Source organism: Myotis myotis, unplaced genomic scaffold, assembly GCF_014108235.1.
Source record: "Myotis myotis isolate mMyoMyo1 unplaced genomic scaffold, mMyoMyo1.p scaffold_m19_p_1, whole genome shotgun sequence".
Taxonomy (NCBI): domain Eukaryota; kingdom Metazoa; phylum Chordata; class Mammalia; order Chiroptera; family Vespertilionidae; genus Myotis; species Myotis myotis.
Genome location: NW_023416313.1, coordinates 179,676,310 through 179,693,374, shown reverse-complemented (window position 1 = coordinate 179,693,374; position 17,065 = coordinate 179,676,310). Strand labels below are relative to the sequence as shown.

Here is a 17,065-nt window from a genome sequence, read left to right as displayed (position 1 = left end):
CTACGGAAAGATTATGCTCTAGAAAAAGTCACTAATATCCCTTACCTTTTCAGCCTTCTATTACAGTTGGTGGGAGGTAGATGTAGCAGTAAAAACTGATTATGTGACATATTTAAGCATAGCTAAATTGAAGATCATAAGAAATAAAAATGCTTCTAAAAGCAGATGATATTCACAGATTTGGAAATATGACTAAAATAAGAATCAATAAAAATAGACTGAATAGCCCTAGCCAGTTTGGCTCAGTGGATAGGGCATCGGCCTGCGGACTGAAGGGACCCGGGTTCAATTCCAGTCAAGGGCATGTACCTTGGTTGCGGGCTCAATCCCCAGTGGGGGGCGTGTGGGAGATGGCTGATCAATGATTCTCATCATTGATGTTTCTATCTCTCTCTCCCTCTCCCTTCCTCTCTGAAATCAGTAAAACTATTTTTTAAGAAATAGACTGAATAAGGCCCTGGCTGGTAGTTCAGTTAGTTAGAGCATTGTACCCATAAACCAAGATTGTGGGTTCAATCCTGGGCCAGGACACATAAAAGAATCAACCAATGAATGCATATACAAGTGAAACAACAAATTGATGTTTATATCCCTCTCTCTCCCTCCCTCTCTCTAAAATCAATAAATAAAAAATATAAAAAATAGACTCAATAAGAAAAAGACAAATAACACAAAAGAAAGATGGGCAAAAGACCTAAATAGGAATGTAATAAAAGACAATATCCAAATTGGCCAACAATCACATGGAAAGGTGCTTAACTTCATTAATCATCAAGATAATGCTAAATAAAACCACAATACATACAACTACATACCAACCAGAATGGCTAAATTGAAAAAGACAGAAAATACAGAGTGTTGGCAAGAATACAGAACAATTAGAGCTCTCATACACTGCTGGAGTATAAATTGAAGCTGAACATATGCATATCCTGTGACCCAGCAATTCAACTCTTGGATATATACTCAACAGAAATGTGTAAATATGTTCACTAAAAGACAGGCAAAAGAATGTTCACTGCAGCACTGGGATTGGAAACTACCCAAATGTTCAACAGTAGATAGATGTATTCACTTAGTGGGATCCTATGTAGCAATGAGAATGAAAAGTATAGCTATACAAAACAATATGGGTAATTCTTATAAAGTGTGTTAATTGAAATAAGCCAAAAACAAAAGAGTACATATTATTTAGCTCCATTTATACAAAGTTCATAAGCAGGCAACACACTCTCTTCCAACATTCTCTGATGTTGGAAGTTAAGAAGGAGTTTCCCTTGTGAGGGTTGTCATTTTGAGGAACACTGGGGGTCTTCTAGAGGAATGGAAATGTTTTGTTTCTGTCTATACAAGTATGGGTCAGTTTGTGAAAATTCATCTGTTCAGTTCTGCATGTGTGTTATAAAATAAAAAGTTTAAAGAGAGAAGTGTAGTTATCAGCCTCTGTCTCACTCCATTCAAGCTGTTATAACAAAATACCATAGATTAGGTAGCTTATAAACAACAGAAATTTATTTCAAACATTTCTGGATGCTGAGAGTCCAAAATCAGGGTGTCAGCATGGTTGGGTGAGGGCCTTCTTCCAGAAATGACATGTAGATCACTGTGTCCTCACATGGTGAAAGGGGCTAGGGAAGTCCTTCGGGTCTCTTTTAGAAGAGCACTAATCCCATTCATGAGAGTTCCACTCTCATGACATAAGAACTTCCCAAAGGCCCCACACCCTAATATCATCACATTGGGCATTAGCAATTCAACATGTGAAGTGTATAGATGCCTCTCCCATATTGTGGTCTTATTTCCCTTTAAATTGAGAGTTCCTCAATCATTTCCAGAGACTGAAGTTTCACAGTGGAAAAATCTCAGAAGTCTAGCAGTTAGGAAAATACTAAAAGAGAACAATTCTTAAGTAAGTATAAAGAGATCTGAAATGCCCCAGTGTCCAAAGCCAAAAGTTGAGATATAAAGACAATATCAAATAAGTCAACTTAGGTAAAAATTAAAATGTAAGACAAGTGCTAAAGATTTTATCAAATCTAGTAGGCTGCATATTTTCAAACTAGTCAATTATATCTTTGGCTCTCAGGGATAGAGATGGAGAGAAGATTAAAATCTCTAAGCAGAGCCCAGCCTGTGTAGCTCAGTGGTTGAGCAGCAACCCATGAACCAGGAGGTCATGGTTCAATTCCAGGCCAGGGCATATGCCCAGATTGCAGGCTGGATCCCCAGTAGGGGGGTCTGCCGTAGGCAGCTGATTGATGATTCTCTCTCATTATTGATTGCTGGGGTCTTTTCCGCATCTACAAGACTTCAGAAATTTCGAGAAGGGCTGTGTGTAAGTGAATGAAGAGACTAGAGAAAAAATATGAATTTGGAAGGCATTTTGGTGTGCCAGATGGAAACTTAGTTCTAGTGACTAAGCTTCTCAAATCTCCTGACCCAGGGCTTTTTATTCACACATTTTGCCCTCTAGCAAAGCAGATATACATATCAAAGGTAAGGTCTGCTAAAGAATAAAGGACCATCAGGTTGGGGGAATTGCTGTCTGGCTGTTCCAGCAGCAGGTAATAACATGGAGATTTTCAGCCCTGCTGAAAGAGTCCATTCAGCCTTTTGAGGACTTCTCACATTTATTATGACCCTATGGAATTAGCCTCCAGTAATTGATATTTCTTTCTCTCTCTCTCTCTCTCTCTCTCTCCCCCCCTTCCTCTCTCTAAAATCAATAAAAACATTTTACAGTCTCTAAGCAGACATTTTTATTTTATTATACAGTTACATTAAAATAAGGTATTTGAGGGACTGAGAGTTGGGCTTTGATGACGTCTTGTATATAATGGAAGCAAGTATTTCTCAAGAAGGAGAAAGAGAAATAGAGAATAGGAAAACAGGGCATGCAAGAATATTCATAGCACATCATTCCACTGCTTAAAATCATTATTGGTTTCCCATTGTGCTTAGAATAAAATCCAAGCTACTTTCTAATCCTATCTAATAAAGAGGAAATATGCTAATTGACCATCACACCATCACAAAGATGGTGGCGCCCACAGCCAATAAGGAGGGAATATGCTAATTGACTGTCACGCCCTCAAAGATGGCAGTGCCCAGCAGCCCTGCCAGGGATGGGCCCATATGGGCCCAGCCTTGCCGTGCGCCTGCCTCCGGAGTCCCCCCCCTCCCCCCCGTCCCCTCAGCCCCCCAGCTACCCAGGGCAGGCCCGAGGCACAGGCAAGCCTCGGATGTCAGCTGCCCAGCCGCCCAGGGTAACCAGGGCCGGCCAAGGCTTGTGCGGCTGGCAGTGGCAGCAGTAGAGGTGATGGTAGCGTCACCTTCCCCTGATCACCGGTCGCCTCCTGTCCCTGAGGGCTCCCGGACTGTGAGAGGGGCAGGGCTGAGGACCCCCCCTCCAGTGCATGGATTTTCATGCACCAGGCCTCTAATTACCTATAAAGCCTTACATATGGCTTCCAGGTGCTCTCCAACTTCATCTACATGTCATTCTTTTCCTGCTCAGTATGACCAGGCACATAGGGCTTCAGATACTTCCTAGAACACTTTTCTCCATCTCCCCTTTATAGTTGTTAATTCCTCTATCTGCACTGTTCCTAGTCCATCTCTTTACGTCTGGTTCCTTTTCGTGTTCAGATTCGGGTGTGTTTTTTTTTTCAAATTATAAGAGAAAGTTTATTTAGAAAGTTACAGAGATAGTAGAAGTGAGCCAGCTGGGCTTTGTAGGCTCAGGAAACAAGCTACAGAAGCAAAAGAAGGACTTTTGGAGCTTAGAAGAGGGAAAGGGAAAGGTAATGTGCTTAGGGGGAAGTAAAGAGGAATGGGAAAGACACAAGCATGCTCCTGAGAGGGCCAACACTTCAAGTTCAGTCTTAGCTATAATTTCAGTTCTTCAGAGAGGCTTTATCTAAATGTCCGTCTTACCAATTACTGCCTATTGTACTGTTCTTTTCATTTTTCAAGGTAGTCTTCACAATTTATAGTTACTTAAAAAGTTTTCTTTGACTGTCTTTTCCACTTTTTCTCTAAACCACTAAAATGTACACTCTAGTAGAGCAAGAAAGCTGAATGTGTCTTGCTTATTGCTATATTTCCAACACCTAAATCAGTTCTTGACATACAGCAAACATGCAACAAAAATAACCAAATGAATGCCTGTGAAAGTTGAAGATATATTTACCTCAGATCCATTTGTAGGTACAGTTTAATACTGGTGCTTCCATATCTGTGAATTTGCCTACTTGCAAGAATTTATTTATAACCCCCAAATCAATCAATCATTCATGGACATGCACAGAGTGGCAATAAATTTGAGTCACCAAATGCACATATTTCCAGCTAAGATCAAGCAGGGCAATGGTCTGCCTTCTTATTTCAGCTCTCATACCGTAAACAAGTGTCTTTTTAAAAATATATATGTTTTTATTATTTTTACAGAGAGAGGAAGGGAGAGGGACAGGAGCAGGGGGAAATGGAGGATATTTTTTCCATTGATTTTTTTAGAGAGTGGAGGGGAAGGGGGGGGGGAGGGAGAGAGGGAGAGAGGGGGAGAGGGGGAGAGAGAGAGAAAGAGAGAGAGAGAAACATCGATATGAGAAAGACACATCAATGTGAGAGACACATCTATTGATTGCCTCCTGCATGCGCCCAAACCCCCAACCAGGGCCGGGGATGGAACCTGCAACCCTGGTATGTGCCCTTGACTAGGCATGGAACCTGAGGCCCTTTGGTTCTCTGGCCAATGCTCTAACCACTGAGAAACATAGGCTAATTTATTTAATCCTTCTTTTATGACTAAACAATCAGGTCAGTTCAAATTTTCAATATCTAAACTAAAAAAGGGTAATATGCTAATTAGACTGGACATCTTCCGACGTCCTTCCGGACAAAGTCATGGATGGTGACTGCTGCTGTGAGGGCCAGACCAAGGCTCAGGCAGCCATTGTGGCTGTGAGGGCTGAGGCTCAGGCAGCCATGGCAGCCGGCAGTGACAGCCGCAGCGGCGTGATGGGAGCGTTGCCTTGCCCTGATCACCCTGTCGCCTCCCGCAGAGGAAGGCCAGAGGGAGCAGCAGTGAGGGGGTAATGGGGGAGGTCGCCTCCTGCAGAGGGAGGCCAGATGGCAGTTTAGGCCCGCTTCCCCTGGGGAGCAGGCCTAAGCTGTCAGTACGAAATCCCCTGAGGGCTCCCAGACTGTGAGAGGGGGCAGGCCAGGCTGAGAGGATCCCCCCCACCATGCATGAATTTTCATGCACCAGGCCTCTAGTTATAAATAAAATTGTATAGAACATAAATTTTTAGCATGTACTTCTACTTTCTTAAGTTACATTAATAAGTCAAAAGTACATGAACATTTTCCATGGTTCTTGATGTATATATGCTGCCAAATTGTCCTCAAATCTTTTTTTTTTTTAAATATATCTTTATTGATTTCAGAAAGGAAGGTAGAGGGAGAAAGAGAATCATTGATCGGCTGCCTCCTGCATGCCCCCCACTGGAGATCAAGCCCGCAACCTGGGCATGTGCCCTTAGCCAGACTTGAACCTGGGACCCTTCAGTCAGCAGGCCAATGCTCTATCCACTGAGCCAAACCAGCTAGGGCTCGTCCCCAAATCTTAATCCAGTTTATATTGCCATCAGCAATGTACAGGAGATTCCTGTTTTAATACTTCATCATCATCATCATAAATATTCTAGTTTTAAAATATTTGACAATTTGATAGGCAGTATCTCAAGGGATTTAATGTGTATTTATTTGATTATGAGTACAGTAACCAACCATCCTGGTTTGCCCCGGACTTAGGGGAATCCCAGAAGATAGGACTTTCAATGCTAAAACTGGTCTTAAGCAATTAGCAAAAGTCACGAGCAATTAGGGTGATGAACTGGTCTTAATTACTAGTAAGTTAGACATCTTTTTATGTTTATTGGTCATTTGTGTTGGTTGTTTTTTTTTTTTTGCTTGTGGTCTTTACTCATTTTATTCTGACCGTTAAAAGGCTTAAATCTCTATTTTTTTCCCTTTAACTTAACATCATTTTGTAAACAATTTGCCATGTTTTGCATAATCATCACACTCAGAATTTTCTGATCACTACTTTTCCATTTCAGCATAATTAACTTTTCCCTTATGTTGGGAAATTTAGCTGGTCAAATTGTCTTATAAATTTTTCTGATCACAGGGCTATTTTTTTTTTTTTTAAATATATTTTATTGATTTTTCACAGAGAGGAAGGGAGAGAGATAGAGAGAGTTAGAAACATCGATGAGAGAGAAACATCGATCAGCTGCCTCTTGCACATCCCCCACTGGGGATGTGCCCGCAACCCAGGTACATGCCCTTGACCGGAATCGAACCCGGGACCTCTCAGTCCGCAGGCCGACGCTCTATCCATTGAGCCAAACCGGTTTCGGCCACAGGGCTATTTTGATTGCCAAGAGAGAATACAAAAAACCTCTAACATTAAATGCTGATGAGGATAGTGTTGGTAGTAGATGGCCCAAAGAAGAACACTGCCAATAACAGCTAAAATTGTATATTCTTTTAGTATAAACCCATTAAAAAAATGTTGAAATTGAAGGCCTGGTGCACTTCATTAAATCTTTTACATTAAATATATATATATATGTATGTATATGTGTGTGTGTGTGTGTGTGTGTATGTATATAATCTTTAAGATGTCCTTATAATACTTATTTAATCAGGCAGCCAAAAATACTACCATATAGAAAGTAATTATCACTTTCTCTTCATAAAATTCATGCATTTGTTCAAAAATTGCCATTCTAGACCAATGTGTACACTTTATACAGTCATTCCTCTTCTCCATATAGCCAGAAAAAATTTCATTTTATAAGCACTTACCTTGGCCAAATCAAAAGGTGTTTTGACCTCTATGGTTGTGTCAGGTTCAGCAAATGCAGGAACTTCCTGTCTGTTTCTCCCTTTCCGCCTACTTCTCTTTAGCTGGTCTCCTGATTTCTGCCCATCTAAAATTTCTTTAAAGAAGAAAAAAATATAGAGAGGGGTAGAGAGAAAGGGACCGGATTGAGGGGGGCGGGGGAGAGAGAAACATCAATTTGTTGTTCCACTTATTTATACATTCCTTGGTTCATTCTTATATGTACCCCGATCAGGGAACCCACAACCTTGGCATGTGGAGACGAAGCTCTAACTAAGCAACCTGGCCAGAATGATGCTTAATATTTAAAGTCAAGATATGAAGTCAGGCGGGTTTTTAAATTTTATTTTCCTTTCAAACAAGAATTAAATTTAAACCATCACTTTCTAAAGTATAGTCAATGATAAATAAAGACTACTGGCTGGAATTAAGAAGTTAAATTAAAATCCGATATTTTAGATTGCATAATAATAATGACTTAGATTATTTAGGTTGGTGCTCATGCTGTGTTTAAAGAGTTACTTCTAAATGCTATTTATACTGCCGAAGCTGGTTTGGCTCAATGGGTGGAGCGTCGGCCTGCGGACTGGGGGGTCCAGGGTTCGGTTCCGGTCAAGGGCATGTGCCTGGGTTGCGGGCACATCCCCAGTGGGGAGGTGTGCGGGAGGCAGCTGATTGATGTTTCTAACTCTCTATCCCTCTCCCTTCCTCTCTGTAAAAGGTCAATAGAATATATTTAAAAAACATAAATAAATAAATGCTATTTATACTAAAATTGGTCACCATTTACCTTCACCAGGTATGCACGTAACTGGAAAGTGTTCCTTTAAACCATGTATAAATCTTTCAAATTATTCTGAAGCCACATTTATATCTGCAAACAGTATTTCTGTGATATTTTCTATGTTGAAAAAATGTGAACTAGAACAATATTCATCACAAATTGAGAAGAACTGGATTAAAACTATGTATACATATGATTCTGCTTAAGTTGGCTGTGAGGAAATACAGAGTGACAAAAAAATACCAATTCCTGTAAGCCAACCCATTTACCAATATTTCAATCTTTATTTAATTACATTAACTTACCATCTTTTTTGAAGGACGGCTGCAGAGCATCAGAAATCAACTCCTGCTCATTCTTTTGCCATTTGTTTATAAGCTCTTCTATGAATTGACCTTTTTTGCCCTCATTTCCCTGAAGGAGGTCAGTAACATATTCTCGTATCTCTTCAGGACTCTCAATTGACAAAACATACCTCAGGAAGTAAAAATAAAAGTTGTTGAAACAAGGCTAACTTAACTATGGTTTTCAATAATCATAATAGAGATCAAGGTAGTAAAAACCATTAATTAATCCATTAGAGTGTTTACTTTGAGTGAAGTTCTACTCTAGATGCTAGGAATATCAATTTGATTAGGACAAAGACCCTGACCTCAAGCAGTTCGTATTCTAATCTTCACAATCTTCTTGTATTTCTAAAACCAAATCAGTGTATTGAAGATAGGCTTGTGGGGATAATACCCTTAACACAGGAATACTATTTTTTTATTTGTATTAAAACACAGTTAGAAAAATAAATAAAATACAATAGGCAGAATATTTTCTATAACTATATATCTGCAATCATTATATTTTCCTAGGAACAATACAAATTACCTAATCTCTATGTTGCAAAACCTAAAATTTCTCTTCATTTTCACTAAAAAATGAAATTATAAATTCAAACCAGTTAGTGATTTAACATTCTTAAAAATTGTAAATCAAGATTGGCATCACATCAGAATAAGCAAATCTACATGTATACCTCATTTATTGTGCTTCACAGGTATTGGGTGTATACTAACTGAAGGTAAGACCCTCTATCAGCAAAAAGAGATTATGACTTGCTTTATTACAGTGGTCTGGAACCAAACCCTCAGTATCTCTAAGGTATGTGTGTATTTAAGGAAATTTTACAAAGAGTTCTTAAAAAGTGAGATGGGAGTACAAGTCAGTACAACTATTCTAGAAATCAACTAGTTAGTATATTTAAAATGCCTTAAAATAATCCAGTAATTCCCTTTGTAGGACTCTATATGAAATAGAGACAGAACATTTTCTGCAAAAAAGTTAACTGCATCATTATTTAAACCGGTGAAAAAAGTAGAAACTACTGAAAACATCCATTCATGGAGAAGGGTAAAATGAACTCAAGTTTTTAGACTCTACAAAATGTAATATGCAACCGTTAAAAGTGAAATTTTTGAATAATTATTGTTAACCTGAGGAAATGCTCTCATACAACGGTAAGTAAAATAATAGTTAGACTGTATATTTAGCATATGATCTAAATTGCTACAAAAGAAATGTGTATACGTATACACTTTTTGTAGAAAAAGTGTAGAAAGTTATACACCAAAATGATTATCACTGAGTGGTACGATTAAAAAGAGTTTTAGTTTATATTTTATTTTCTTTTTCCCCCTACAATTTGAAAATATATTACAACATGCATAGATAAAAACACTAAAAGAGAAATTATGGTTACCTCTGGGTTGTGGTAATTTTAGTTTCTTCCTTAAACATTTTTTTTTTTTTTTTAGTTTCTACAGTGAATATGCACATCATCAGAGAAGTGAAAAAAATTACTTATAAATTAAGATAATGGACCATGGAAGCATTATCAGATCTGAAGAAACTAATTCAGATACCTAATATGGGACATACAAAAAAATAATAATGCTATTTTCTTTAAATTTAAAACATCATGCAGCCCTAACTGGTTTGGCTCAGTGGCTAGAGTGTCGGCCTGCCGACTGAAAGGTCCCAGGTTCGATTCCGGCCAAGGGCATGTACCTTGGTTGTGGGCACATCTCCAGTATGAGGTGTGCAGGAGGCAGCTGACTGATGTTTCTCTCTCATCGATGTTTCTAGCTCTCTATCCCTCTCCTTTTCTCTCTGTAAAAAATCAATAAAATATATTTTTTAAAAAATCATGCAACTGTCTCATCATTGATAGACAACCATTTTTGGGGCTTTTACAGATTAATCAACCTGATCCCCAGACTTACCAGCCCCCATTAAAAAATCAATTGCTATCAAGGACTCACAGTGCTGCAAGGAACCTCAAGGGATCATTTAACTCTGGAGTATTCAAACTACTAGGAAAATATTTTAAAAGCTCCAGAAACATTTGAATAAATGTCATTTTAACTATTTAATAAATTATAATAAAGAACAACATACAGCCCTAGCTGGTTTGGCTTGGTGGATAGAGCGTCAGTGTGCGGACTGAAGGGTCCCAGGTTCCATTCTGGTCAAGGGCATATGCCCGGGTTGTGGGCTCCATCCCCAGTGGGGGCTTGCAGGAGGCAGCCAGTCAATGTTTCTCTCTCATCATTGATGTTTCTGTCTCTCTCTCTCCTTCTCCCTTCCTCTCTGAAATCAATAGATATATTTAAAACAAATAAAAAGAACAACATACACCCAAATGCGTTATATACCAAATCTTGTATGTCAACCAAAATATGAATGAATACGGATTGTGGCTCTTAATGTAACATAAATGTGTCATTGATCAGGAAGATAAGAACTCTGTGATGTCTTTTTAAAAATTTCAGGCCACTCGAGTAAAATTATTCAAATTACCTGACTAATACAGTACACCTGGGTAATTTTCAAATACCAGGCATGGCACAGCAAATTTACATAACAAATGCTTTCATCTTGCATCACAGGGTGTTGTGCAATAACTAGTAAAAACCTAATAAGTGGTTTAAATAGAGTTATATTATAGGAAGCTGTAGTGCTTATTTTTTTAAGTTTTGAATAATTCTTATTTAATTTATATTTATGAATTTTTAAAAATGCAAGCAGGTGTTTAGCCATAAGTAGTGCTTCAACTTTAAAACAAATTTCTCATCACTCCTCTTTCAAGGCTGTGGATAAGTTTAACCAAGGAAAAACTAAGACTGCAAAATAAGCTTTTAAAAAACATTTATAGACCAGCCGGCGTGGCTCAGTGGTTGAGCATTGACCTATGGACCAGGAGGTCAGGGTTCGATATCTGGTCAGGGCGCATGCCCAGGTTGCGGGCTGGAACCCAGTGTGGGGTGTGCAGGAGGCAGCCAATCAATAATTCTCTCTCATCATTGATGTTTCTATCTTTCCCTATCCCTTCGTCTCTGAAATCAATAAAAATATATTTTTAAAAATATTTATAGGTATCAGTAAGAGTCTCCGTTTTTCTAAAATTTTTATTTGTTGATTTTTTAAAAAGGAAGAAAAATAGTGATTTGTTGTTCCACTTATTTATGCATTCATTGGTTACTTCTCACATGTGTCCCAACCAGGGACCTGCAACCTTGACATATTTGGATAATGCTCTAACCAACAGAGCCACCCAGCCAGGGCCTGCAAAATAATCTTTTAAACTACAACCTATGAGAATTAAAATTTTTGTGAAATTATATAAGCAGACAAAATACAATTGGATTTGGAGACTGAGAAGACTGCTCTAATCCATACCTCATTGTTGATCCATCAAAAATAGCATCCATATGTAATACTTTCAACAATACAGATTTAAAATAAAATAGCCTTAATTTTTTTAATTGAATGACTTTTTTTGTTTGGTATATATTTTTTAAAAAGTCTAACTATTAAATCTGACAGCACTCCACTGCTTTAAAAATGTTTGAAAAACTACTTAACCTGACCTTGCTTTCAAACAATGGTATAGCCAAGCTAATATGATTTGGCTGGATTTTTAAAAATTCTTTTTTGTTTGATTTTTACTTTTTCTGTTTTTGGTGTGTGTGTGTGTGTGTGTGTGTTTGGCTGGGTTTTTTTGTTAATAAGTCTATTCCAGTGTTCAAAAAAAAAAATTCCTTTAATATAGGCTCTCTTAACTCTCTCCTTGCCAACAAGTCTATTTTCTCCCAAACTTAGAAACTCACCTTACTTCCTACAAAAGTCCTAGCATTGCAATTCTGATTTCCGCATCAACGAACAAGGAATCAAATCAAGAAACACAGGTTCCTTGATCAAGACCAACTTTTGTGGAAGCTTTTCCCTCTCGCCTGAACACTGCACCTCCACCTATCCATCCTTTAGTTCTCAGGTTAAGGTCTTATGTTGCAGGAAACTTCAATTTCTCAAATCTTAGAGTCCTTTTCTCCGTGCTCCCACCACACCCTGAACTTCCCCTACCTCAGGACTCATCAACCAACCAGAGCCCAATTGTAGCAATTTTCTCTGTTGCTCCAGCCAGCACCTGGCTGGTAGTAGCGCAACAAGTATTTGTTAAATCAACTGAAAGCAGATAGTAAATCCTGTCACCATCTCCACTTCATAAAAATCATATAGTATAAGATAAGCTCTACTAGTTAGCTTATAGATGAGGAGATTCCAAAACTAATAAATAACAGAAACTAGAATCCGGGACTCCTTACGCCAGGAGCTATTTGCACCGTGCTACGCCGCCCCATTTAAATTATAGGTCCTACTTGACAACCCAGATGAGGCAAACGAAAATGCTCAGAGTAAGGAATTTCTGGAAAGACAATTTGGCTTGCCCCTTCTCTCCAGAATCTGTAAAAAAACTGGCTCCCGGGACAGACAGTCTTACAAATTCTAATGACAGGGATGTGGCGTTTTCCTGGGGGGGGGGGGGGGGGGGGAGGGAGCGACCCCATCAGCCTGACACTCTATTCCAGAAACTAAACTATAAAACCAAAAGTCAAAAATCGGTGCCTAGTGACCAACAACAGCCCTCTTATCACATTTCTTCATTCTCATCAACTTTTTTAGCCCTCCCTGCTTCCGGGTTCGCTCGGCCCGTTCACTTCACAGAGCTCCTTCCCGCCTCGGACCCGAACCGGTCTTACTGCACGATCTCCTCACTGACATCCAGGCCAAAAGTTTTCCGCAAATGCTGGGTACACCAGCCCACCAACTGCTCCCGGGGCGCCGCCCCAGCCACCGCCATTTTCCCCAGCCGGAACCAGCTGGGCTGAAAAAGCCTCGAGTCCTGCGCCGGACCAGTTCCCTTCGCAACAGCGACTTCGCTCGCGCGGGTTCCGCCAGCTGCACGCCCCGTCGCAGTGCAGCGCCGCCTTCCCGCCCGCCGGCCCCGCCCCCTTCGACTCCGCCCCCTTCTGCCCCGCCCCCTTCCCCTCCGCGTCGGCCGGGCGCTCGAATCCGAGCACTTGCGCGTGATTCTTCCGCCTTGGCGGATGTAGGACTCGGAAACCGAGAATTCGGTTGAGAAGGCAGTACAAATACCTATAAAAACCACAGTTTAGGAAAATCAAAACTGTAATCCGTTAACTTGAGGGGCCACTTTTATTTTACTTTCGAAGGTCCAATTTTAAATGGTCGGTTTTAATGTAAAATGTTCAAAATAGTACTTAGTAGCCGAGGCAAAGCACTTACTACTATAAGAGTTTGCTCCGGTGGTAGTGGTTGTCTTAATACCGCTCCCTCCTCCCATTCCCGCCATAGTCCAAGACTAGAGTCATGCTGTTAAAACCTCTCTGTTTAATTTTTTGAGCCAGATCTTTCCCGGGAGAGACAAGATAACTCAGCAAGCTCCACGGCGGTGCTTGGGGGTGGGGGTGCGGAGGTGGGGGTAGGGGTGAGGAAAGGGGGGAGGGGAGCTTTATATAAAACAGGTGTTGGGACTTGGCTTTGAAGACCTTGCACAGGAATTCAATGTAGTGATAAAAGTCACTACAGAATTTGGAGGTATGTATTTCAATCCACAATGGCCAGATTTATTTTTTTTAAATATATATTATTGATTTTTTACAGAGAGGAAGGGAGAGGGAGAGAGAGTTAGAAACATCGCTGAGAGAGAAACATCGATAGGCGATCACGATGGCCAGACTTAAAGGTCTTTTGCTATTCTGTAGACCACTGTAGACTCGGGGAAAATTTAGCCAGACTTTTCTAAAGGGCCTTTTTTTTTTCTTTTTCTTTTTTAGAGAGAGAGAATGGAAGGGAAGGAGGGGGAGAAAGAGAGAAACATCTATACACATGGATTGGTTGGCTCTGGCAGGCTCCCTGAATGGGGCCTAGAGCCAGGATGGAACCTGCAACCCAGGTATGTGCCCTCCACTCGGAATTGAACCCACGACTCTTTGGTGCGCAGGCCCACGCTCTATCCATTCAGCCATGCCAGCCAGGGCACTTCTGATATATTTAATCAATAAATTTAATTGGCTGGCTTTGTTTTACATTTATAGATTCTTCATTTCCATTAGACTATTTAGACTACATTAATCGGATGCTCTTTCATCTTTTTATGCGAATGTTTTCATTGGCAAAAATCACAAGTGTATTGATTTACATTGAATTTAGATTGTTTTTAGCTTGGAAAACGTGATTTTCTAGCTTAAATAATACGCTGAATGTTCATTATTACTGGGTACAAGTTTTGGGGTTTTTTTAAATGAATGTACTTTTATTGATTTCAGAGAGGAAGGAAGAGGGAGAGAGAGATAGACACATCAATGATGAGAATCATTGATTGGCTGCTTCCTGAACGCCCCCCACTGGAGAATGTGCCCTTAACTGGAATCCAACCTGGGGCACTTCAGTCTGCAGGCCAACGCTCTATCCACCGAGCCAAACTGGCTAGGGCATGGGTACAAGTTTTGTTTCTTCATAAAAATCCTCTACATTTAATACTAACTATAACATATCCAAGAAGTTTACCTGTTTCATTATCTGTTCAGCCCCCATAATTAAAAATGTTAACTTCTTAAAGACAGAGACAATGACTTCAATTTTATTTACAACTAGAGGTCCAGTGCACGAAATTCATGCATGAGTAGGGTCCCTAGCGGCTACCTGCTGCTGGCCTCAGCCTTCCTTCGTTTTGCACTGACCCTGGTGGTCAGCGCACGTCATAGCGAGCAATCGAACTCCTGGATGGTCGAACTCCCAGATAGTCGAACTCCTGAGGGGACACTTTGCATATTAGGCTTTTGTATATAAAAATAAGACTTAATACAGCATACTTAGTATGATGAAATTACTAGTTCCTCAAGACTAAAAGTGTTCTTTTTTCATAAGGCCTGTTAAGGATTGTAATCTCTAGTTTGTAATGCTTGTAATATAACGTAATATCATTTACAATCATTATCATTTATTAGCTTTTTGCCTGAGCAAAACAAGCACACCTATGTAACATGACTTAAAGATGTTCTTTCGTATAAACTTAGGCAGAAATTTTAATCATATAATACTACATTTTTTCTTAATGCCCTAGGCCTTCGAAATTTTCAGATTCACACACAGAATTCTGTTTTATTTAACTGCAGAGGAGATGCATTTCCTCACAGCAAATGTTTAAATTAAGAATTTTTACTAGGGCCCTGTCTGGTGTGGCTCAGTTGGTTGAGTGTCATCCTATGCATAGAAGGTTATTGGTTTGATTTCCAGTCAGGGCACATACCTAGGTAGCTAGTTTGATCTCTGGTCAGGGTGTGTACAGGAGGTAACCACATGTAGGAGACAACCAATCCATGTTTTTCTCACATCGATGTTTCTCTCTCTCTTCTTCTTCTCCCTCTCTTTCTAAAATCAATTAAAAACATTTTTTAAATATATTTCATTGATTTTTACAGAGAGGAAGGGAGAGGGATAGAGAATTAGAAACATCAATGAGAGAGAAACATCGATCAGCTGCCACCTGCACACCCCCAATTGGGGATATGCCCACAACCAAGGTGCATGCCCTTGACAGGAATCAAACCTGGGACCCTTCAGTCTGCAGGCCGATGCTCTATCCACTGAGCCAAACCGGTCAGGGTGGGAAAAAAAAATTTCTTTTTAGATTTTTTTTACTAGGCATCACTGTTTTTTTCTTTTTTAAAAACTTTACAATTTATCCTTCCCTGACGTATTTGGTATTCAAAAGACAAACATCCAATCAAATATAGCTGTAGTAATATGTAGACTATCCTTGTGCGCAAAAGTATATTTGCAACTCTTTGTAGCAATTTACTTGATAAGTGGACTAGGATGAAAAAACAGCAGATTCTCTATGTATTTCTAACGGCTGCAGGGGTCTGGGATATTCAAACTAAGTAATTCAGGTCTTTGTAGAAGCCACTTTAACAGGAAATAAAATGATGTGTATTGAAGAACGATTGTGTATTGAGAGAGGCATGATGATAATAACAAAGGACTATACCCTGGAGCTTGTTGATTTTTCTGATAGGGATTTAGCTCTAATCTTAGACTACAAGGTTTAGTTAGATAAAGCTACAAGTAATTTCCAATACATTTCCTGCTATCTTAATGCTAATTTCGCCTGTTGTCTAGATTCTTTCATTCTAAAAGTAGTTGTTGATTTTGTTAAAATACTAAAAGGTTCCTAAAGTTCAAACAGTTTATTAGAGAAAATCAATGCTGTGCTGATACTTTCAGGGTTGCTTTTCAAGTGAGAATTTAACAAAATCCCAAGGTAAACTCATCTGATGTTTTATGCATGGTATTCAGAGTGTGAAAATCACTCCCTGTGAGTATTGTAATTAGATGATAGGCACAGGGATAGGAAATAGTATGGGCTCCTATTTTAGAGTTATGCTCACTGTCTGCTAGAGATGCAACAACACATTTGACATATTTTGAAATATATAATTTTATTAATTTCCGAGAGGAAGGGAGAGGGAGAGATAGAAACATCAATGATAAGAATCATTGATCAGCTGCCTCCTACATGCCCCCTGCCTCCTGCATGCCCCCCACTGGGGCAGAGCCTGCAACCCAGGCATGTGCCCAGGGGAATCCAACAACCTTTCAGGTTCATTGGTCAATGCTCAGCCATCCCAGCCCTACTGGCATATTTTTAACACCGAGACTATACATGTCTCAAGAAAGCGTTTTGTTAATTTGTTTTCTTTATGTATGTTTGGATATACAACTCACTCAGTTTTCCCCTTAGTTTCACACCATCCTAAAAACGTAAAAAAAAAAAAAAAAAAAAAAAGCCCTATAAATAAGTTGCATTAGCTTCCTTTTCTCCCATTCCGTAGCATTGTTTTAGTCAGTGGAGAGAGTTCCTCCCTGAAGTATTAAAGGAAAGTTCTATTTATTTTGATTTGCATGAAAAAGTCCGCTTCATTTCAGGTTTCACTTCCAGGAGTGAATCACTAATG

General features: G+C 39.5%; 1 protein-coding gene across 3 annotated transcripts in view; it reads right to left on the bottom strand.

Moving 5' to 3' along the window:
• TRIP4 (thyroid hormone receptor interactor 4) overlaps window positions 1-12,958 on the bottom strand; it is a 66,591-nt gene extending 53,633 nt beyond the window's left edge. For 2 of the 3 annotated variants that reach the window (XM_036304414.1, XM_036304432.1), the window contains exons 1-3: window positions 12,785-12,958; window positions 8,003-8,172; window positions 6,877-7,010 (exon numbers count right to left, since the gene is read on the bottom strand). In XM_036304414.1, coding sequence (XP_036160307.1) covers window positions 6,877-7,010; window positions 8,003-8,172; window positions 12,785-12,885 — 405 coding nt within the window. In that variant the 5' untranslated portion in view covers window positions 12,886-12,958. Of the gene's footprint in view, window positions 1-6,876; window positions 7,011-8,002; window positions 8,173-9,444; window positions 9,498-12,784 lie in introns of those variants that run through there. The other variant, XM_036304425.1, reaches the window with a different exon arrangement.
• Between the last annotated feature and the right edge of the window lie 4,107 nt (window positions 12,959-17,065).